Raw genomic sequence first — 23,079 nt, forward strand, 5'->3', positions numbered from 1 at the left:
GGTGGAGACAAAAAGCTGCAGTCAACTTAGGAGAGACTAGAGGAGGAGACACGAACACCCTGTTACATCACCTGTAGGTTACCTGTAGTCTGCAGATCATGCTCATAGCTGAAGAAATAAATTTAACAACATCAGTTTCAGTCTCCTTTTTCTTTACAACGTTCAGTTATGGCCTGATTATTCTGAGTACTCACATGTAATTATAATTTATTTGCCATTTCCCCCCTTTTAATACACTTCACCTTTTGGACTTCGGTCCATGTCAGTGTCTGTCTTTCTGTGGGTGTTTCTGGTCCTCTTGTGGACTGTTTGCAGAAGGATTGGTCCTAATCTTATCAACACTAAAAGAAATAATAAAATTAGTATTTTGAGTCTTGTTAAGTGTGTAGATAAACTGAAACCTTGTCAAATGGAAGAATGGAAAGGAACATCTTCAATAAGAATTATAACAACGGTGATGATGATGCTGGTGATGAAGGAGGACTCCTGAAATCAAATAAAAAAGACAATAGGGCTCAGAGTAAAAGATATGAATAAAAAAGCTAAAACAGAAACAGAATAAGACAAGTAGTGTCACATAGGCAGGGCCGCGTTCAACCCCGACAAAACAGAGACGGACGTCTGTCCACAGAGCTACAGAGAGCTCTGCAGGATTTCTTTTCTTTGTAGGACTTCTCTCCAACTCTCTCTTTGAACTGTTTGATTTTCTGCAGAGGTTTGGTGGAGCATTCAGATTTAAATACAACACTTTTACTTCTAAATGAGTATACTGTGGCATTACTAAGTAAAAGGGTCTTATACTTTTTCCATCACTAGATACTATAAAGTTTTCTCTGTCTACACCGAAGGGTCCAACAACACGCCTTCAATCCCGGTCTTTTTTAATTAATAAAGAATAGATCTGCTAGTTTTGGCTATTTAGGAAGTCATTCTCACATTTGTTACTTGAATCTGACAATATTTTTAGAGCCAGGATGTTGGTCTCCTTGGGTTGAAATCTTAACAGTGTTGCGCAGGGTTGATCAGCCCAGTGAACATAAGATCACCTATTCACGGTGAAATCAGTATTATCTTTCCAAGGACCGAGTGGGTGATGAAACATATTAATTAGAAAATTTGTCAAATTGAAGCCCTGTGACTCATGGAATAATTGCCGGAGACGTCCGGCATCATCCACTCCAGTTGTGCGTAAAAGCCCTTGTGCGCAAAAGGAGCGTTAGTGGGCCACCGTGGGGCAATGGCGCATCCCCGGGGAAGACGGCACGCTGTTATCTGTTCTTTATCAGCACTCAAGATAATCCGTCAGCGAGGTGTAGACGACCTGCACAGCTGTAATCCAGGTCGACAGAATTCAGATTTTAAAATTTTACGCACAAGCATTTGGGTGAAATTACGCGCAGTTTGCAATGATGGAGCTACTTAAACTTGTTCTAGTTGCGCTGCTTCTGACAAATGTTTTCTGTCAAGAGATGGATGTGGATAACTGGAGAGAAGGCATCGAGGAGGTAAGAGGACTGTGTTTTTCTAAGAATTTACCATTTGTGTAAAGATTAAAAAGCCATATTTCTATACCGACCAGCATCTGGGATGGAAAACTCTCATCGACAGACAAAACAACGGATAATTGACTTTTTAATGATTTGTTTAGAGTAATTCCAACTGGAAATGAAGTTTAATTATTAAGAGAAATAACGAGATAGAATCTGGCAATATTTAATGTCTTATTTGTGTTCTGTCTCACACAAGAACAAATGCCCAAACTCTGAAGTAATTCAAGACTTAGTAGTGAGAATGACCAGGAAACCACGGCCACGCCAATATCTCGGACTCATGGGGAAGAAAGACTCCGGTAGGGCTGTTTGATATTTCACATGAATTAAAACTAAATTTATGTTTAAGATTCCTGTGTCAATTATGTTTATTTCTTCCAAATAGCAAAACTGCAGACATCGCGAAAACGTTAGTATTTATTTTTTTGCTTGCATTCAGCAGAGATGTCAGTTCCAGAGATATTTATAATATGCATTTGTTTAGATAAAAATGTTATTTAAACGTTTTTATTTTCAGGGCATAAATTTCAAACCTTTGTGGGTCTGATGGGCAGAAGGAGCTTTGAGGATCAAGGTATGATACTTCCAACAGTGATATTAAATGTACTGAAGCGCAATTTCTGTGGAAATCTGTCTGGTAACAGCTGATTCTGTCCCTGCAGGAGCCCTCTGAGCTGCGCAGAAGATTTGAAGATCTGTCTTGTTTTGCTTAATTTCAGACTCACTGCGAAAAGTTTTATTTTGTTTGCTCAGTCCGTCATTGTTTCATAAAAAATGTCGCATGAGTTTCACTGTTGCCACCGCTGAGAACATCTGGGCAAACAGCGCCATCCAGTGTTGAAAATCAAATGGTGAAAAACAGTCTGACACTACAATGAAAAGTGTAATGTAAAAATAGAACTATCATACCATTAGTTTTCATAATAAACCCATCTCACTCCTCAGTATCATCACAGGTTTATTAAGTGACTTTGTACAATACAAATGAAAAATAAAATGCAGAGATGGAGTACATAGCCAAAGCAAATTGCGGTGTTGACTCTTCATTTCCCACTGATCGTTTCCGCAGAGTGATTGAAATATTGTTCTTTTCTTTGTGTGTGTTTTTTTTTTTTTTTTTTTAAGCGTCCAGGATCACTGCTGTATGTGAGAGTGTATTTCTCCTCAACAGTGGACGCTGCTCTCAAGTCTCTGAGGATTTTCTAAACATACAAAAGAAGTTATTACTTCAGCTGGCTCGGTATATATAAAAATAAACTAAAGTGAAATATAACACTTAATGACATTATAAATGGTGGTCCAAGGCTAGTGGAAATAGCTAAACACAGAGGAAAAAAGAAAGCGTTACATTTCAGAAAAAAAAGAAGCTTTAGCCAATTTTTTAAATCTATAAAAAGGCCCAAGGTGCATTTTATTGTTTTCATTTCAGGTTTTTTTCTGTTGACTGTCGCACGGACAAGAGGAGGGTTAAAGGTTTACCAGATACACTCAAAACTAAACAAAAAGGATTAGTTCATACCTTGTCCTCTTCTCACTTTAATACACAATGGAAGATCAGGTTAATGTTCATATACTGTTACTTTCAGTTTTCCTGTAAACAAATAAATTCACCAGAACTTGATTGTACAACAGTCAGACACGACTCATGGGTATATATAGGTTTTGTCTGCAGCGCTCTCCGTAAAACTGTACACATCAGTCATTTAAAAGCAACCTTGGGATGAAAAAAAAAAGAGAGCAGCAAGTGGGGGCAGGGACAGTATTCAGTTATAACAACAACAATAATAATAATAACATCAATAATAATAATAATTAAAATAATAATATGGGTTTGGCCTTTCTAACGGGGTTCTTTATTTCTGTTGTTAAGGAAAACACATTCTTCGATGATGATGAGTCCCGAGGCAGTGAGGGGGGCTCTGTGGTGGCAGTTCTTTACGTACATGAAGACCCCCTTCACCTCCTCACATACCCCCACTACCCCCTCTAGTGGCTGGGAGCAGGAGCACAGCTGTGCTGGCAGACAGAGCAGAGGGGGGACGGGGGACAAGGAGGGGGTGGAGGAGAGGAGGGGAGGGGAGGGAGAAGGGAGGGAGAAGGAAGGGAGAAGGAGTTGGGCGATGTCAGTGCCACACACTGGTGTCCTGACCGGCAACGTTGGCAAACAATAATAACTCGAGCTGGGGTGGTCCTGCCGACTGTCTCTTAAAAGATTTTGCCTTTCTTTTTGTTTTTCTCCAGAGTCCTGCAGAAGAGGAAAAGACACACATATTCTATAATCAGTAACTATAAACACACTCACACACGTATAAATATACACTTTAAATAACACTTCAGCTCTTATATTTTCATGCCCTCTAGTATCAAGCACATACATCATTTTTATTTAAGTTTTGTCTGCAGGACATAAGGTATTATTAAGCCGACTGACTGATGTATTTACTTGCTGTATTCCAAAGTATACATGTCTACAGTTGTGGGTCCAAACAGTTTTGGCTTGTGACTTCTCAAACAAGGCCATGTGTAAAGAAGCATCAAGAAAAAGGTGAAACAAGGTGGAAAAAAAATTAGCAACAATCCAGGTGTGGGTTGAAACCAGTCTCATTTTGTGATTTCTTTGATATGACCTGGTACTGGTCACTCGTCACCGAGTGAATACATCCTTTGGTTTTGAACAACCAAACACTGATTTTCTTCATGAGATATTTCTGAATCTGCACTCTCAGTAGTTTCAGGCAGGCAGGCTCAGTTGGAAGAAGGTGTCAGACTTGTAATCAAAGAATTTAGCAACATTTGAATCAAAAATTAACGTGCAATTACACCAAACCCACACTATCCTGATTAGGCAGACTAGCAGAGTTTGAGAGTTTAACTCATAATAAGTAATAACTTTGGATTTTTTCCTGTACACCTAACTAACAACTAACTTTTATTGTAAATATTTAAGGGTATAGAAAAATAAACCACATTTTAAGGGGCTTTGAAAGTTGTGTTAAATCAAGATTCAAACCTGCTGGAAGCTTGATGGCACATGAGCAGAGCTGGTGGAGTTTGTTTTCAGTACAGCACAGAAAAAACACTTGGTACAAAGCAGCAGCACATGTGTCAAGACATAACATGTCACCCAATAAATAACAAACAAGGAAGAGCTAAATACATCACAATGCTCAATACTGTTTCATTTATTTGACAAAATCTGACGTTCAGAATAGCAGGGAACCACCAACTGTCTAACGGTTTACTGACAGATGTTCTGTCTGTTCTGCATGAGGGTCAGATGGCCACAAGGTGGCACTAATCCACTACTGTACACACTGGTCCTCCACTGAAACCTATGATGTGTGTTTTTGAAATGTTTTGTGCCCACAGCATACCAAAAGGTCAAGGCACACCTATGTTCATAACCATGCAAAATGGCCTCTATAACCAATGGAGGCAATGAGCAGCCAATCACAGGCAGAGTTCCTGGAGAGCGGGTGAGGAAAAAACAAAACAAAACTAGGCCTCAATCAATCAGGGCCTTTAATGTGTCACACATTAGTAATTCCCACCATCTGGCAACTGCCATAACGGTGAAAACTGTGGTTTGCTTTGACAGATGGTTTTCAGAGGAATTTTTTGGGTTGTAAAAATTTGCCTGTGTATTGGGAAATGACTGAGTAAAAACTTCTGATGTGGTAAATTAAAGTTTCATTCATAACTTTTAGTATCGGCGTATATTACAATAATGTTTGGTTGTCACAAAATCATACCAGGCATACCAGTGTGCCTCGGCCTCAGTTTGGAAACCACCGGTCAATGTAAATCTTACTGTGCAAAATACAGGAGCTTAAATGTTTGGGTTTGTTTAATTAAACGGCTGAACCATGTGAAGTGTGACAATGAGTGTCAGTTGTACCTGGAGGCCTCCAGTTTCTGCTGCTCCAGGCGCTGCTGGGCCTCCCAGTTTGCTCTCTCCTCCTCAAAAACACGTCTCTTTTCCTCAAGTTCTTTGTGCTGAGCCTCCAGGTTCTTCTTCATCTGCTCATGACGCCGTTGAAGCTACAGACAAACAGGTCAAAGGAAGACATGACTACTTCGGACCTAAAAGCACCATCATGCAGATGCAGTCAAAATTTGGAACGAAACACGCAGACTACAAAACATGTGAACTACAAAGCTTGTTAAACAATACAATACCCTCTTCAGTTATACTGAGTGAGGAGACAAGCCTTTAAACAGTTAATACTGTCACTGAATCAAAGAGAAATCAAAGAGCCTCATTGTGCTGTAATATTTTTGAGCTTAGCAACAAATGAGACAATTTAGCCTCAGTTGAACAAAACCAGGGAGAAATGTACAGCTGATGTAACAAAGACAGAAAAGGGAAACACATTAACAGAAAACACTAAGACATCACGAATCTCATGAGAAATTAAACTTAATGTTTAATTTAATAGTTGAAGGTTTAGTTCTCACTTTGTCTTCATATTCCATTTCATTTGCAGTGCCAGATTAGCATGCAGAATGTTTTTTTCTTTGCTTAAAAAAAAAAAAAAAACTCTAATCAGTCCACAAATCAGCAGTGCTTTCACACACTCTTCATGTTGTATTGTTATAGGAGGAACCTCATAAACAGTAAAGACTGAATTATGACTTTGTGATCCTACATGATTATGTTAGACTTTGTTCGTCATCTGTGAATGAAAGCATTAGATGCTCATACAATCAGATAAATTAATACAGCACAGCTGATCTTCCCGAGGCTGCAGCCGCTGTCCAGCATCACCTGCGCTGCACGCTCGTCTACACCGTGAATTAAGGATTTCTTTTGACCAAACCACAGTCGGTGATAGTTGGGACAGAGGAAAGATGAACCAAGACTTTTTGGTGGCTGACAGCGTGTCACGCTGCTCTGCGTTTCTATCCCACCTTCTTCTCGTCCATGTGGCGATTTAAAGACTCTGTTTGTGAAGCTTACAGCCCGACATGCTGTTACACTGCTCTGTGTATGACGCAGATATAAAACAAGAGCTGAAACGTTACCAACCACTAATTCCAGCCTCTCTCATCAGTCAACCAACAGTGCATGTAGTCCTAAGGATACCTTGTCGTAAGTTCACTGGCTACTATAAAAAATGATTGAAGAATGATTCCCTTTAGATAGGTGAAATGTTCTCCCTGTGCATCTGTTTTATCCTGTTACTGTAATACACACTCACTGACAAAGGAAAAAAAAGAAGAATGCTTGACTGGAAGAATCTCAGTTGACTACAGGCGCCCTGACTAATGATCTGAATCATCGATTATCAAGGGGCAGCTCTAATTCAAATTCAAAGTTAAGGTACCAACCAGCCTGATGTTAATAAATATATAGCAGCAATGTTCTTGACCACAGAATGCCAAAAGTGCATATGTTGATATTTGGTTTTGATTTCCTGTGATGTGTCATAGTGTTTTTTTTAATGCAATAACCTACACACATGGAAATAATAAAATAAAAATGTCAGTGGTTCCATCATCAAAATATATTGTTCAAAACAGACATGATTCCTCTTTGGGTACAGAAGAGGGAACTAGCAAACAACATTCTTACACAAATCAACGACACAATCTCATCACACTTCAAACCACTGAAACACACGTCAGCACAAGAGGAAGGAAGGAGCCCAGACAGAGATGAGCAACTTCACAAGGACACGAACTGCATTAAGTTCATTAAACCAGGAATGAACATGTGTGCTTTTTTTTCTTTTTCTTTTTTTTTTTTTTACCTCAGCTTCAGAGTCTTTGAGCTTCTGCACTTTTTCCTTGACTTTCATCTCAAACACCTGCTCCATTTCCATCTCCATCTTCTTCATCTTAGTCACATGCTCCCGCCTTTCCTCCTCCATTTGGGCCAGGGGACTCCTGCGCACGCACACACACACACACGCACACACACACACACACACACACACACACACACAAATTTAGATCAGCACTACAGAGCATAATCAGCACCGGCCTACTCATCAGTTTGCTGTGAACAGTGCGGTCACCCATTAGAGTTGTCACGATAATGAGCTGAATTTCATGCACTTGATTTTGTGTATTTAACAAACTCAATCCAATTTGCTGTGCAAAGGGAAATCTTATTTTAGCATTTCCTCTCCTCGTGAAGATGAAGAAGAAAAAGATGATAGAGAAGAATCAGGAGCACATTTTACTTTACCTGATTTCTAACAGGTGAAAATAAAACATGCAACATCTTCTTCTCCAAGAGCTGACAGAAAGAGAATAAACTGACTGAAATTTGTGCAGAACAGTGCTGCAGCTCTGTACAAAATCCCAGATTTTATCGTGACAACATTAACCCTCATTTCCCAAAGAAACAAATGTCAGGTGCAGGGGGGGGCAAGAGGTAAAGTTTTAGGAAGGACGGGATCCAGCAAGGCTGACAGGAACAGGAAACCGAACCAACCACGAGACATCTCCGAGAACCAGGAGGACCCAAAAGCTAATGCAAGGAACCTGTGAACACTGACTGTTAGTGCGGGTGGTGGGTTGAATGTTAGTAAAGCTCAGCAGGATGTTTAATTGCAGAGTGAGTGTACAGAGACCTGACATGAAATATGTGGAGAGGTTGCCTGTAATTACGAAGAACATATAATCAGGATACCCTAATTTTGGTCTATTGAAATATGATTTAATTATTTAAAAAAGAAAAAGCCAAAGCATACAAAGGATAAAGCAAATTCTTAAAAGGTTGTTTGTGTGAGACAGCTTCTGGTCACTGACATTGGGATTTAGGTTAACTACATTCATGTACTTCCGTGCAGTTCTCAAGACATTTATTCACCTCAACTGCAGAGGGCAACGGGCCTTTATTTGAAGCAGGCTTGCATTAGAGGCAGGCCTTTATTTCTATTTCCCTCAGTTTGATAATTAGTCATATTTTAGTGTGAAGCCTTGATTGATTTGCTCCTGTTAAAGTTACTGCTATATGCTGTTAATACAAACTTAACTCAGAGATAGAAATTTACATTATGCTTAGTTGGCATGAAAATAACAGGCAACAGGAGCTTAAGTCACAGTTAGAACAATTTTGGATATCTGAGGCATCTGTGTGGTTAAATAAATAAATAAATGAACACCCTGCATGTGGGTTTTGTTTCTATGACAACAATATCTTCATTATTTCTATGACCGCTGTTGTTGCACAGTCGAGAATTGCCCCTTTGATTTTCATTGTTTATTTGAGGTGAGGATTTGCATCTGGGCCACCCATACAGACGTGTGTCTTGATGCATGTTTGTCTTGAGTTGTGTGGCTGTAAAATGCTGGTTAACCACATTTCATCTCCTATAAATTCTTTACAACAGAAGTCCTGTAATATTTTATCTGCTTTCATTACGAAGCAGCAAAATCAGTTTGGTTTTCATAAGCAGTAACTCACACGACTCCTATCCAGCTGAAAATGATGTTAAACAGTAATATTGTTTATCTCCTAATCACTCCATACATCTCATGAAGAGGTCTCTGTTATTATTCCAGGTAGGACCAACAGCAGCAGCAGGTGGAGGCAGCAATGAGTACACCAGTGGCACCATTGGAAGGAATTAAAGAACTTTGTTGTTGGAAAAAAATGAAGGCATCACACTCATAGCTGTCAAACTATATTCATGAGTGTGGCAATTCACAGTTTTTCTCCCGCTGTTCCTGGAAATATCTACTGACAGAGGGAAGTCGGGGGGAGAAAGACGACCTAAGTCAACAGGGAGGAAAGAAAACACCCAAATGCAGCCAACGGAGGAAAAAAAGAGGAAGGTTGGAGAAACATCATTCACAAGGGTCTCAAATAAGTGAAAAAAAATAACCACTTACATTCCTTCAACTGTGTCAAGTCTAAAAAACAAAAACACATACAACCAAACACACGCACGCAAACAAACACACGCACAGACACACACAGAGCATGCAATAATGAGGTCATGCACTAAAACATCTATTAGATGTGTTCTGTGATTTCAGCCACATTTTCACTCAAATGGAAAAAATGAAAGCTTGGAAAAAAATTAACAATGTCAGCTTTGTAAGCTGGGTGTCAAATACATTAGCAGAGTTGGTAAAATGTTTAGCTGTGTGTTAGAAACAGCAGTGTGAGGCCTTTATTCAGCTGTAGAGCCAGAATTTTTAGCTGAGTGAGTTAGCCATTTAGCTTGTGTCTACATGAATGAGAGAGCAGCATGGTGCTTTTATGAAAATCAGTGGCATGATTTGATTTTATGCAAAGTAGTACAGCATCAGGCTACAATAAAAGCAAAATCATGGAGTGTATCACAAACAGACAACTAATGGAGAATGAACGAACTCTCCCAACGCAGACATTTCCAGTTACCTGGAACCTAAAAACCTACATAAATACAGGATGGGAGAAAAATAATGTGATAACTCAGCCATCTGCAATCAGTCTCTGCAGGCCAAATGTCAGTCATGTTACTTTATCAGGGTTTCTGCAGGGCTCACAAAGTTAAATTCATGGCTTTTAAAGACCTTTTCATACCATATACTGTAGAACACAATTTAAAACCAGGTTTTTATGCTAGAAAAACAGTAGGGATGATATGGCGTAGAATTAGATATTATTACATTACAACAGAAAATATTTCAGTCATTTGTAATTCAATTTAAGACTTTTAACTACTTCCTGGGGATGCACCGATTTATCTGCCAAACACTGGTATCAGCCAATATTTGCATTGATGACTGCAACTGGCCTAATGTAAATGGAAATTGTGAAAAAAATGTAAAAGTGTTGGGTTATTTGCAGCAGGACTCAGGCAACAGTAGTTAGGAAACCCAGCTGCTATTTTGGAGAAGAAGCTACTTTCTGGGAACATCTCTGGTATGGCCATGTTTTTTCCTAATTTTCTTGTTTTACAGGCACAAAAGGGGGGATAAATAACAGCAAAAACAAAATAAATAAACATCAGCCAAATTGTTATTTTAAACCTTGGCAGTGGCCCAAAATTTCATAACCGGTGCTGCCCTTTTATGATGTTTTTGAGGAAACTGAACTGAATTTATTTTACTTTCAGACCTGCAGGGAAAAAAAAACAGGCTTCAAAACCAACCATATGAAATAGTGAAATGGAAGACCAATCCCAACACATCCTGAACATCTACATCTGTATAATTCAATTCTATTCAGCATACTGGACTGAATTAAGCTCATAAACTTAATAGACTGCAGCAGGTTCAGAGGTCCTGTTCTATTCCACACAGTCTAAGTCAACTTGTCCTGCCTGCCTTGACTATAACATGCTGTCTCGAGTGTACTTAGTCCAGGACTTACTTGGTGGACAGTTGTCCTTTAGCCCTGTTGTTGTCCACTCCGTTGTAGGTGACAGCGGCAAGCTTCCTGCTGCGGTAGTTTTCATAGTGGACATTGTTTGTGACGTCCTTCAGGTCCTGCATGTGAGTTCTGGGAAAGGACAGCAAAGAATTCAAAACATTTAAAATGCTCTGAGGAACGTTTCAGCTGCTTGTTCAGCCACAACACCATCCAAGTTATATGGCAACTATTATTCACTTGTCTTATTATATGATAAACATGCAGTATATTATCAAAAATATATATTATACAATAATATACAGGATCCTCTTTGTTTTTGTCAGTACCTGATGAGCATATCCCTGAGGATGGTGAAGTCGCAGTGGTCACTGTTTTCAACTAGAAGGGAAAACAAAAAGTAAATTATCTGAATAAAAAATTTCACCTTGTTTGTTCCTCAGACACCAAGTAACATGGTGGGTCTGATGCACCTGACAATGCAGAGCAACTTAAGTAACGTTCTGCTCCTGTTGTCAGGGATACTGTCCTGTCATAATACAAGGACTTTTCTTAGATGTTGGATGAGTACACAATATTCTTATCCTTCTTTTAGATGTTATGTGATACCTTTTTATCAACAAGTCTCTTACTAGTTTTATCAGTTGCCCCAATTAATTTAGATGCATCACTTCTGAAGTGCATTACAACATTTCAGTGTTTTCATTGTGGTAACTAAACTTTCATACCTTCTGCAACCCCCCAGGGGTATTGTCTCCCTCTGACCCTCTTGCTGTTGACCTCGATGATGGTGTTGCTCCCTACTACAGCCAGCGGCAACTTATCCTAGCAAAAAAATACATACACATAGTGTATGAGTCCAGATTTGTAACAAACTAGAAGACATATGTGATGTGACCTGTCAGGTGACAGACAGTACCTTTATCTTCTTCACAAGTCTGTTCTCTTCTTCATCATCTGTCTCAGGGAACTCGTAGATCTTGATTTTGTGCTCTTGGATTTCCCGCATGATCTGCAATGAAAAGAGAAGCTCTATTAACAACTTCTGGCAGAGCTGATTGGAAACAGCTCAGTGAAACAGGTGGTACACCTTAGTCTAATGCTGAGCCAGGGAAACAGATCAATTTTAATAAGGAGATATTACTCTCCAAACATACTGAAATATGATGTACTGTCATCCACTCTGCTATAGTGACTTTATGCAATATACTGACTTCAGTTTCAGCTAAGCTTGATGCTGAAGATGCCATTTTGTTTGTTAACAAACATATGTTCCTAATATTAATTAATTCAAGCTCAATTCAAACTTGATATGACTGGTTAAAAACTGGGTTGGTAATAAAGCACAATACATCACACAAAAGCACTCTGCAAAAGTTAATTTTTTTTCAGTGTTGATTCTACTCACTATTAAAACTATTCATCAATCTTTCTTTTTGTATATACATTAAGAGTGTCACAATTTTAATAAAAAAATGACTGACATGAGCTTTTAGTTTCAATAGTAGAAATGAAAGGCAGAATCAGCGATTCTCTCAGTATTTTTTTTTCTCTCCACCCCAGCCTACTTGGTAACTGGCACTTATCCGGAGAGAAAAAAAAAACATTCAACACATGAAAGACGACACAGGATAACTTACCAGCTGCTATATTGACACTAAACCTTATTGTTTTAAAAAATAATTTGAAAATGTAAATGTCAGCATATAAAACCAATGATCTGTTGATCTTTACAAATCAAAACGCAATAGTTTAATAACAGCATAGCATCAGTTAAAAAAAAAAAGAAGAAAAAAATGTATGCGTGTATAATTTACAGAAAACCTTCCACACAGTGAATCACACTGCTGTACAAACAACTGTAACATCACAAAGGGTCTACTGTACTTTATTTGGATTTGCTTTGTGATGCACATTTTTGCCAATGCACTGATGACTGCAGTAATAAAAAAGAAAGAAAGAAAAAAAAAAATACCCGTAGATACTTTTTCTGCAGTAGTATGCAGCTGTGGAAACTACTGACCTGTTTCTTGAACTGTTGGCATTCCTCTGGGGTGAGGGTGTCTGCCTTTGCGATCAGCGGGATGACATTGACTTTCTCATGAAGCCTCTTCATGAACTCGATGTCCAACGGCTTCAGTCTGCATGGAGAAGAAGACACAGCTTAGATGCAGTTAAACTGGTCTGGATACTGCAGACAAACACAGAATGATTCATTCTGAATTGCTTTTTATTTTCTATTCTTCTCCTTTGTCATTACAGGACTAAACAGGATATTTTGTGGCTGACTGGCATTTTCATTTACTTTTTGTTTCTTGGTCAGCACTCGATTAGACAACACTAGGAGAAGTGGAGCTAAACCAAATATAGAAGAAAAATATCTGTGACGCCTGACTGATGTTTGTAGTGTCTAAGAAAATGACCTTGTAGTCATGAGAAAGCGTTGCTATTCTTGGCTGTTTTTAAGCTGAATAAATAACACTTGACATGGCTGAATTATTAACTTAGGCCTATAGCTTTGCGCTTTAATATAACAGAATCTTTATTTGATTCCTTAATGGCACAATGGAAATATCCCTCCGAGTTGAAATCTGCCCTGAAGCAGAATCTGATACTGTTAGTATAAGAGTGGGATGCATGTTTGTCACATCGCCAACAGCCATGCAGGCCAATTTACAGCACAGCGCTGCTCTGAAAATCTGGACGCAACAGCTGATAACAACTGTTATTATCTGAAAGAGGAGCAACAATAAAAACTATTCCACTGGGTCTATATTTATCAGATTAAAACTTGTGCTGAAGATCCTACTAATATCATAAACAGGTGGCATCACTGATACTGTTGGATGCACAGTGATAAATTTTTTATAATAACCCGAACAACAAATAATGACAGCATTTTCCACATTACACATCAGCATGCCCTTTGTTGTAGTACACATTAGGAATCACCACAACATTCACAGAAATATGAGTGACTAACAGTTCATTGCTAAATGTTGACGGATATCAATATTTTGAATGTCTGGAGTTATATTTCATTCTTCCTGACTGCCAGAGGCAATGCTTTACACCGAATGATATCTGCCTCGCGCAGGTCGAGAATTTAATGTCAACAAAGTCACATGTGACCTGGGATAACATCGGACCCGATTCTGTTTGTCGCCAGGCTCTTCTATAAATAAGCAACAAAAAAATGTTATCTGGACATGTATTTTTGATTTTATTCACTGTACATTAGGCCTGAATGATTCTGAAAAACTTCTAAATGTATTCAGTTTAACATGATATATAAGAGAAGTGGCAAATCTTCACATTTGAGAAGCTGGAACATGAGAAACTGTAGGATTTCTTCACTGCTGTTGCATGATAAATGAAGTGACTTTCAGCTCAATTTACTGATGTTCACAATGTCAGAAAACATCTCTCATAATTATATTCAATCACGTTCGGGGGAAACCACATTTTATGATTTAACGGAGATTGATGTGGGTGATTTTTCCTTAATGAGTCACCATCCTCAGAAAACCAGCCACCAGAGTTCAGCTGGGAGCTCAATGTCCAGATTGTCTCTCAGTGTTGGAGGTCATTGTGATTCTGTGTGAGAACCGTCAGCTGGCGTTATGAGGGGATGCTCTGTGTGTGTGTGTGTGTGTGTGTGTGTGTGTGTGTGTGTGTGTGTGTGTGTGTGTGTGTGTGTGTGTGTGTGAGAGAAAGAGAGAGAGAACATAAGCTGCCCATCCTCAAGGCTAACGTACTGCTTGTGTGGGTACAGAGGACAGGCTTGTACAAACACAATGTGTCACAGAGGACGGATGGATGAAGCAAGGAAAAAGGAAAAAAAAAAACACAAGGAGAAAGAAGGACAGAGACTTCTTCATTGTTTACAGTAAGTCACGGTCAACAGCTTCAAGGGCATGTGAGCACACGGTGGACATTTACATAAACACAAACTGCTCCACACAGCAGATACAAACACAACACTATCCTGACCTACAATGACAAACAGCACAAGCTCCTTTTGTCTTTCTTTTTTTAAAGGTCAAGAGCTGAGACTACGGGCAAGATGTCATATCAGCATAGTTTTAAACCCGTTAATGCATTTAAATGAGTTACCGACCAAATATCAGCTTTTTTTTCTGGGCAGGAAATAACCTCTAAAGTTTCACGATTTCACTACTCCCACACTTTCTAGTCTTTGACACATTGTGCATCACATAAGACACGAACACTGCTTGAAAGGAAGACAAGATGAGAGCATCTGAGCTGGCAACTCGCAACAGAAGATCTGGTGGGAATAATAAACATTGCAGATAAAAATCCACAGTTGTGTCTTTATGAAACATTTGACGATCGGTATCATCTGCTGGGCATTTTGCCAGCGTCTTCGTCTGCATTGCGCGTGTCCCCCTCCTTTTCCTCCTTCTACAAGCTTCAAGTTTTAACCCTTATTTTGCAAGACGAGCTTACTCAAGTCTCACATGATCATTTACAGGAATGGCCTGGGAGAGTAGGCGTAGGGAGTAGGAGATAGAGTAAAAGGCTGTTTACACCTGGCATTAACATGCGTCTTGGGTGATCTGATCACAAGTGGACAGCTAAGGTGAGAATACACCCATCAGGAGGTGGTCTGAACCACATGTGATCACAGTCAGAGCACTGCGTATGCAATGTATGCCGGGGCATGCTGAAGGACTGCCTACTGAACTGAAACACTGCAAGTACATCATTTGATTCAATGTAATGCAAATTACATGTGTGGGCTCTCTTCCCTGCCAAGATTAGCAGCAGATGTTGATGAACACACCGTTTCAACTGGGGTTGTAAAAATATATTGCAATAAAAAAAGTCTCAGTACCATGCCGTGATATTAAATGGTTCTTTTATTTTATTATTTTTAAGGACTGCTGCATTGTTTTTGTTTTGCAATTTTACATACATCATTCAAACATTCATTGCAAAACACAATTCATGCCAATTTACGCTTTGTACTTTGTACTTATATACACTTACGGTTCAAAGGAAAAACAAATGCTATACTCGCAAAAAATGCTGTATTCATCAGATCTATTACTAATAATTTTCCTTGTTTTTTTTAAATATGTGTGTAAATATCGTATCAGTTTTTGGTATCATTGAAATGAACTAGTGACAACAATATCTCCAGACTCCCTTAAAAAATTGCACAATTCTGACAGTTGCTGAGTAAGGAGAAACTTAAACTTTGCTGACAACTATGGCCAATTCTTCATCATTTGTGGCTTCTTGTAAAAACTACTGTCAAGACGTGGCAGAGCAGCTCACCTGCAGACATTTAGATGTTTGAACACGCTGTGTTAACTGATTTCACCATTTACACTATATTTATTTATTTTTTAATACATTTCTTTATTAATTTTCAACTTTTAACACATTATATCTCTTTTCACTATAAATTGGTAACATTATGGGATTCTTTTGAACAACAAAACCTAATTTACACTATATTTATGGCAGGAAATAATATTTTATTGATGGGGAAACATCAATTTTTTATAAAAACAATAAACAGTAACAATACAGGCTGAGAAAGTTCCCAGAAGAAACTTAATAAACTTTGTGAAATGCTGTCTATGAAATTCTTAATTGTTTGGGCCTTCTTGTAAATGCGGCAAATGTTAAACATTAATTATTATTTCTTTCTTTGTGTAAAAAATATTGTCTGTTTGTCCCAAACTGTGTTGATTTAACTACGTGCTTATTTGCATTCAGAGCAGGGAAGTGAGATCACAAGTGGTGACTCAAGAAGCACGTGGTGACGCATTGTCAAGCCAAATGTGTACGTATGTATTCAGAACTGTCCACCAGTGATCAGGTCATCCAAGACACATGTTAATACCAGGTTTAAACAGGCTATGTGACAACACACATTTAATGCACACACTGAGGGGCTGCCCAGCATGACCAGAAGCAGTGGGGAGTTCAGTCAGTGCCTTGCTGAAAATGCTAATGGAGGAAGAGCTTTACTAACTGCCTTTCCCTTAACTTTCCAGACCGCAGAGAGATATGAACCAGTAACCATTACTTCTAGTCACAAACCTGCTTCTCTGACCTTTGGGGCATTCTTGACCTCACACTTCCCTCCTTACACTATTTTTTTACTCATTTCCTCTGACTGTTCTCCCTTCCAGCCTTTTCCTTTGCCCAGCCCTATTCATTCCTTACTTCCATGCCCTTTCTTTGTACTAAAAAGGTTTGATGCCCACTGGGTTTGCCTATACTGACAACATGGGAGGTGCAGAGTGCTCTGAATAAACTCATCCACAAAAAAAGGCATAACTGTGTTATGAATATGTCTGCCAGACTCACCCATGTCCCGAGGGTGCTATGAAGTACAGACAGCAGTGGATTCTGCTGTCAGGCATCTGTCGTCTGTTCACCCGGGATTCTGAGTTCAGGTAGTCTTCAAACTTGCTGTCTATGTGGTCGATGATTGGCTGCCAGCTGCATAATACAAATGACATCTTCCGTTAAGAAACAAATCCCCACAAAATCCCTTCAGTACCCCCTGCATTACCCCCTGTCAGAGAGTTTTTAAGGATTATAAATGCTGGAAAATTATCTGTGCAGAGCTGAAGCTGTAGTGATTCTTACCAGTTGCTATTGTCAACAGCATCTCCGAACCCTGGGGTGTCAACTATTGTGAGCAGCAGCTGGACGCCACCTTCCTTTATTAAAACTTTGGACTGCTCCACCTGACACAGGAGAAAGAATGAAGGGTGCATTGTGTTTACTTTTGCCACAAACTGTGCCTTTGAAACCAAACGTTTAATTAATATAAAATGACAGCAAAATATTGAGCAAGTGGGGAGAAATCATTATCACTGAGCTAAAACCATCACACATCATATTTCATTTAGAAAACACTTGAAGCTAGCAGCGTGTAGCAACACGCCTTCTCACACTGTGCTATTAGCTAACTATGCTGAGAAACCAGAGAAGCACACAAGCATCTGGAGATAGCAATGCTGTCAGTCAGGAGCCAGACAGATAAAGTGCAGCACTCGAGGCACTCAAGATTCAGGACAACGTTGTGTAATTAGGGAAGATGGCATTTATGGCAGGAGCTGACAGAGAGTCTGACTTGTTTAAACCACTCAGAGAAACTAAGGTTTTACTGCAGGTCTTAAAGCTTCCATCAAACCTCATCACAGTGTGGTGAAAAAGTTTTTTTTACAAATCAAGCCAGCTGTTAACAGAGCTGGATCGAATACAATAAAATAAAATAATAATAAATAATAAAATTAACAGAAACTTTCTCTTCTCCTTATTTACTTTCTGGTGATATTTGCCAATGTTCAACCTTGGGGGTAAGTACTGCCGCTCCATTGTTGATACATTTGCATGAGAAAAGCTTTAAAGTTTTTAAAAAAGCAGCTTCTGTGTCAGTGTATTAGTGCCAATCACAAACTTTTATAAACAATGCACTCATGTATGTTTTCATCATAATACATCATGTTAGTACTGGTCTAGTTACTCTTGTAACTGTGAACTAGTAAGACAAGAGGTTTTATGTTACACCGTGTTCATCTTCTAAGACTCTAAGGCAGTTAACTGACATGGGAGCTATGTAGTTGAGAACACTGAAAAAAGGTTAATTAAATAGGCACTTATGTAATTAACAGAAATGTACCATGAGACACTAGAGAATGGGTTCATTCTGTGGCCACACTTTGAAATAAAACATCAAAATGATGGTTTGCTGCCACAGCTGTTGGTGGGTTAGATTTTTTTTTCCTACAAATCCAGCCTAAATGTAAAAGCATTTCATTGGTGTTTATTTTTTTAACTCTGATATCTGGCCTACTCAGTGATAAAAAACAAAACAAAACTTATGTCAGTTTCACCTCTGTATCAGTGTTGTTTTTGCCACAGCATATGCTTACACTGCAGATGTGTTTTTAACACTATGTGCGACATCTCAGCTCAAAGAGAATATTTATTTGTCAAAATGTACCTGTACAGTCTTTTTGATTCGATGTGAAGGACCAGGATATTCTGCTGAATACAGGTCTGTTAGGAACAGAGAGTTGATCAACGTGGATTTGCCCAACCCCGACTCACCTGGAAAAAAGCAAAAGCAGAACACAAATCAGAATTTCAGGAACACTGTGACCTGCACTCTTCATGTTATAGTTTGAAAGTTGGCCAGACTGTAAAGCTTTGCATTGAAACACTGAAAGGTCCTATTACAAAAACTCAACCCCCTAAGTTACACCCACACAAAGACAACTGCTGACTTCCAAAAGACAATCAGAGGCCATGTGTCTATCTAAGTATGAGACTGACATTTGCCCAGGACATTAATCCATTTGGGTTAACAGTTCAAGGCTAAGGAAACAACACAGACAATGGCTCTTGTTATGTGCAGCTCACTGGCTGTGAGGTCTGGGAGGCTTCTCAAGCTTGGTTGCCCATTGTGTGCCCAGTTTCCAAGCTCCCGATGAAAAGGATCATTAGTGGAAAAGACCACTGACACTGGCTGTCTTGGCTGATGGCCACAAGTCAATATTTAACAAGCCACCATTTACAGCAGGGCAGCAGCCAAAGGGTAATGTGTGCAGCTCGTACTGTTGCATTTGTTTGTCATGAATTTTAAGCGTGGCATGAAACTCTGTGCTATGGGTATGCGCCTGTTAATTTATTGCAATATGAAGTGATAACTGGGCCTGTGAAATGAGCTGCTCTGCAGTGTGAAGTGAACAGGTTGTTGGGTCATGTGTTTTATGAGGAATGGGCAGACGTGCCAGTCGCTGCTGGTAATACCAGTCCCATCTCTCCCCTTCCCTTCCTCTATCTTTCATCCTCCTTTCCTCTTTCACACCACACTGGTGACGCATTGCTTTGCGCGGTGGGGACATGTGGGCTGGCAGCTCATCACAGCCAAGAAAAGCTTAATATTGTGTGTGTGTGTGTGTATGTGTGTGTGTGTGTGTTTGTATGTGTGTGTCCATGCAAGAGGGTGATACCACAAAAACAATGGCAGGCATTTAACTACCAACACACCCAGAGGACCTCTTCTACTTTCCTTTTTGCTAGATGCGCTGCCATTGGTATCTTTTCTTATTATTCCCAGAATTAATCTATTTAACTCAAACACATCAAAGCATTAACAGGTCCCAGAGGACCACTTGGTCACCATCTAGCAGCTTTTACAGAGTGCAGTGCAGAGAAAAAGAGCAAGCGAGTTCCTTGAGACTAAATATTGTCTTAGATTTTGATATCATTATATCCTCATATAGCATAAGTAATGTATTTTCCTGGTTTTAAATGCTGTATTACAGTAAAGTTATATATTTTTCTGAACTTACCAAACTGTCCTAATTATTCTATGATTTGCCTTTACCAAGTCATTATAGGTCCAAAAGTCATCCCTACAACATTTTCGCAGTATCAATATTGAAGTCTTTGGTCAAAAATATTGTGATATTTGATTATGGCCATATCACTGAGCCCTACATGTTATGAGGATGTTCTAATGTAAATAACTAATAACAGCTATGAAGACTGCACACTAGCTGAAATGTATCAGCAGTACTGTAGGCGAAAAGCCTGTAGAAACGAAGTGTTGTGAACGCAGCGGGAGATGCGCTATTCTTAGAGGCCTGCTGGGTACAAATTCTGTTGGTCCCACCACAGGAAATGGTTTTGACCCGAGGAAACATTTTCCCTCCAAACAGGGACTGATCAGCCGAGGAGGATCTTGGCCTGGTGTCAACCACCACATCCAAGCATTTTAAAAGAATGTCTGCATTTTTGATTCGCTGAGTGCAGCTCTGAGATAAGTCAATCCCAAATGTTTCTGGGAGACTGTGTCAAGGACCTGACATCAAGATTGATTCAAATAACCACAATGCAATGATCCCCTCCTCTCTGACTCAGCAATTAACAATACAAAGCTGGGGGCAGGTCCCTTGTTTATAAGTGCCTGCACACAAACACACAGACACACACAATCTCTCTCGTGCTCTCAAAAACAAACCACAGTGGAGGACTAGAATGCCAACCGCAATAAATACAATGAAATGATTCATATAAAACAAGAGCAAACACAGCAGCATGTGTTCTTACCAACGACCATCAGGGTGAACTCAAAGCCCCTCTTGACAGACTTCCTGTACACTTGGTTGGGGAGGCTTGCAAAGCCAACATATCCTTCTAGATTCTTTTGTTGCTGTAAGACAGTAAAAAAACATATACACATCAAAATGATGAAGAAATCTAATCTTGCAGCCCTGCTTTAACTGCAAAGCTTAAAAGAAAAGTTTTAATCACTCTATTCCCACGCTGCCAAAACTGATATCCATTCTTCTAAACACTCGAACCCTAATAGTCTCCATCAGTAGATTAAAAATTAAACATTTTTACAAAACTGTTTGACAACTTCACATACTTACTCTGCATTGGCCTAATAATTTAAATAATTGAAAAGAAAAATATTGACTGGCTATTTAAAGCATAGATAATTTCAATACTTACAGCTGTTTTGAGTAGATCGATGTAATACGGTTCCAATGTGCAGGAACAGCCAACGTTTCCAGGGTCAGAAAGCACAGAGAGAGAGAGAGAGAGCACAAAAACAAAAAAAGCAACAGAGGATCAATCTCAGCCAACTGACAAACAACCTATTCTCTCTCCAGAATCAGTTTCCTAAGCTGAGAAGCCTGAGGCAAAATGATTCATGATCTGGAGTACTGTAACAACACAGACAGTTGGCCAGTGTGGTACATATTCCACTCCACTTGCTCCTTTAATGTCAGTGGCACCATAAAGCAAGGTCCATTCATCGCTGCAGCTTTTTTTTTTTTTGCCTGTGGCTAGGAGAGGATTTCTGTCTCTTACGCTGGAGCATCTCCTACCTGCCAACAACAGCCCACAAGTTTTCTGTGTGATGCCATTACTTAATATGCAGATTTGCCTACAGGATGTGTGGATTAATCTCAGCAGCATCCTACTGCTTCAACTTATCAACCTTTATGCAATGTTTTTTCTAGATATGATACCTAATACATAGGGCTGTACAAATTAATCAAAATATTACTGAAATCCGAACATGGTCAAGGGCAATATTTTAATCACAGGAGCTGCAATTTATCAATAACAGAAAACTGTGAACAAAACAGCAGTAATGGAGTACTGTAGTGCTGCAGAGACGCCCTGGACTATAATTCTTCCTTTCCAGGTGTAAGAAAACATGCTTTTTAGTGATCTTAATAGTTTTATTGCAATACCTGTGAAAATATGATTTTTTATTTTATTTTATTACAATATTGTGCAGCTCTACAACTAAACCATCACCATCTATCTTTTATCACAGCTTTTTAACTGTTAATTTTATGTTAATTAAAATTTAACTCTAAAAAGGACGGAAAGATGGGAGGACTGTTAAATTAAATGACAGCTGTCTGTTTCCTTTCCGGCTATGTCTGACAGGTCTGATAAAGGAAGTGGTGGCAGGGGGAGGACTTCACTACAGTATGCTTATTGTAGCTAGACTTTAAAAGGCTCCCCTCAATAGCCCACAGTTTAAGGGACATATCAGGTTCAGTATTTTGACGTCTGAGGTCATAGTCTGAATCCAGTGAACCTTAAAAAGTCAAAACATGAACTCTGAGGTACTAGATCCACTGTAATCCAGATTAGATGGCAGCCGTAACCTCCTTATACCTAACCCAGCCGTGACACATCTTCCTGGTTTGCTTTTGACTGCCTAACCTAGATGTTCCAATAATGGTAGTTTAATGAAATTATTGATCACACACTAAAGCAGTCCCCACCTCGACCAAAGGGGGTGGCTCACCCCGTTTAATGACACATTTTGGAACGCTCGTGTACAAATGTAGTGCTAGTTGCTATAGTGAATGTATTATGCATAATGTGTAACTATTAAACGTAAACATCCAAATACAACGCCAACATAGATCATATGCAGTAACCTTACATGTCGTTTCCCCTTATGTTCAAACAAGTTAGCATTAACGTGAGCAGTTTAATCCATCATACGACACCAAGTTAGCTAGTTAGTCAAATTTCTGTTGTGCAGACAAGCTTTAAAACAATTAAATGTCATCCTAACAGGGATGTTGGCATGTTAACTCATAATACACATAGAAACGTTTACTGAAATACTTTGCTAAAGAGGTAAAGACAGGAAATGACACTCCCGTTAGATCATGC

General features: G+C 39.2%; 2 protein-coding genes across 4 annotated transcripts; one reads left to right on the forward strand and one right to left on the reverse strand.

Moving 5' to 3' along the window:
* The first annotated feature begins 1,212 nt into the window (after window positions 1-1,212).
* On the forward strand, window positions 1,213-2,770 carry LOC146322193 (protachykinin). Of its 2 annotated transcripts, XM_084727611.1 has the most exons (5): window positions 1,213-1,505; window positions 1,747-1,849; window positions 1,936-1,959; window positions 2,068-2,124; window positions 2,213-2,770. In XM_084727611.1, exons 1-5 carry the CDS (start codon window positions 1,407-1,409, stop codon window positions 2,221-2,223), a joined length of 294 nt encoding a protein of 97 aa, XP_084583737.1. In that variant the 5' UTR covers window positions 1,213-1,406; the 3' UTR covers window positions 2,224-2,770. The 2 variants fall into 2 exon arrangements, with proteins under 2 accessions (XP_084583737.1, XP_084583736.1); XM_084727610.1 differs by having other exon boundaries at window positions 2,068-2,770.
* septin7b (septin 7b) lies at window positions 2,496-21,079 on the reverse strand. Of its 2 annotated transcripts, XM_084727614.1 has the most exons (13): window positions 20,974-21,079; window positions 18,860-18,966; window positions 17,497-17,597; window positions 17,212-17,346; window positions 12,887-13,004; window positions 11,783-11,875; window positions 11,592-11,688; window positions 11,193-11,244; window positions 10,867-10,995; window positions 9,396-9,416; window positions 7,304-7,439; window positions 5,449-5,591; window positions 2,496-3,795 (listed from the first exon to the last, which is right to left on the reverse strand). In XM_084727614.1, exons 1-13 carry the CDS (start codon window positions 20,981-20,983, stop codon window positions 3,756-3,758), a joined length of 1,182 nt encoding a protein of 393 aa, XP_084583740.1. In that variant the 5' UTR covers window positions 20,984-21,079; the 3' UTR covers window positions 2,496-3,755. The 2 variants fall into 2 exon arrangements, with proteins under 2 accessions (XP_084583740.1, XP_084583741.1); XM_084727615.1 differs by lacking the exon at window positions 9,396-9,416.
* Between the last annotated feature and the right edge of the window lie 2,000 nt (window positions 21,080-23,079).

This window comes from Lutjanus erythropterus, chromosome 9, assembly GCF_056507025.1.
Source record: "Lutjanus erythropterus isolate fLutEry1 chromosome 9, fLutEry1.hap2, whole genome shotgun sequence".
Taxonomy (NCBI): domain Eukaryota; kingdom Metazoa; phylum Chordata; class Actinopteri; order Lutjaniformes; family Lutjanidae; genus Lutjanus; species Lutjanus erythropterus.

What these genes read in the sequence shown, in the direction of transcription:
- LOC146322193 (XM_084727610.1), top strand. Translation starts at nt 1,407, where the DNA reads ATGATGGAGCTACTTAAACTTGTTCTAGTTGCGCTGCTTCTGACAAAT. An exon ending in CATGGGGAAGAAAGACTCCG is followed by an intron (nt 1,850 to 1,935) that starts GTAGGGCTGTTT and finishes TCTTCCAAATAG; the next exon opens with CAAAACTGCAGACATCGCGA. An exon ending in ACTGCAGACATCGCGAAAAC is followed by an intron (nt 1,960 to 2,067) that starts GTTAGTATTTAT and finishes TTTTATTTTCAG; the next exon opens with GGCATAAATTTCAAACCTTT.
- septin7b (XM_084727614.1), bottom strand. An exon ending in GCCAACAGTTCAAGAAACAG is followed by an intron (nt 11,876 to 12,886) that starts GTCAGTAGTTTC and finishes TTTTCATTGCAG; the next exon opens with ATCATGCGGGAAATCCAAGA. An exon ending in GACTTGTGAAGAAGATAAAG is followed by an intron (nt 11,689 to 11,782) that starts GTACTGTCTGTC and finishes TTTTTTTGCTAG; the next exon opens with GATAAGTTGCCGCTGGCTGT.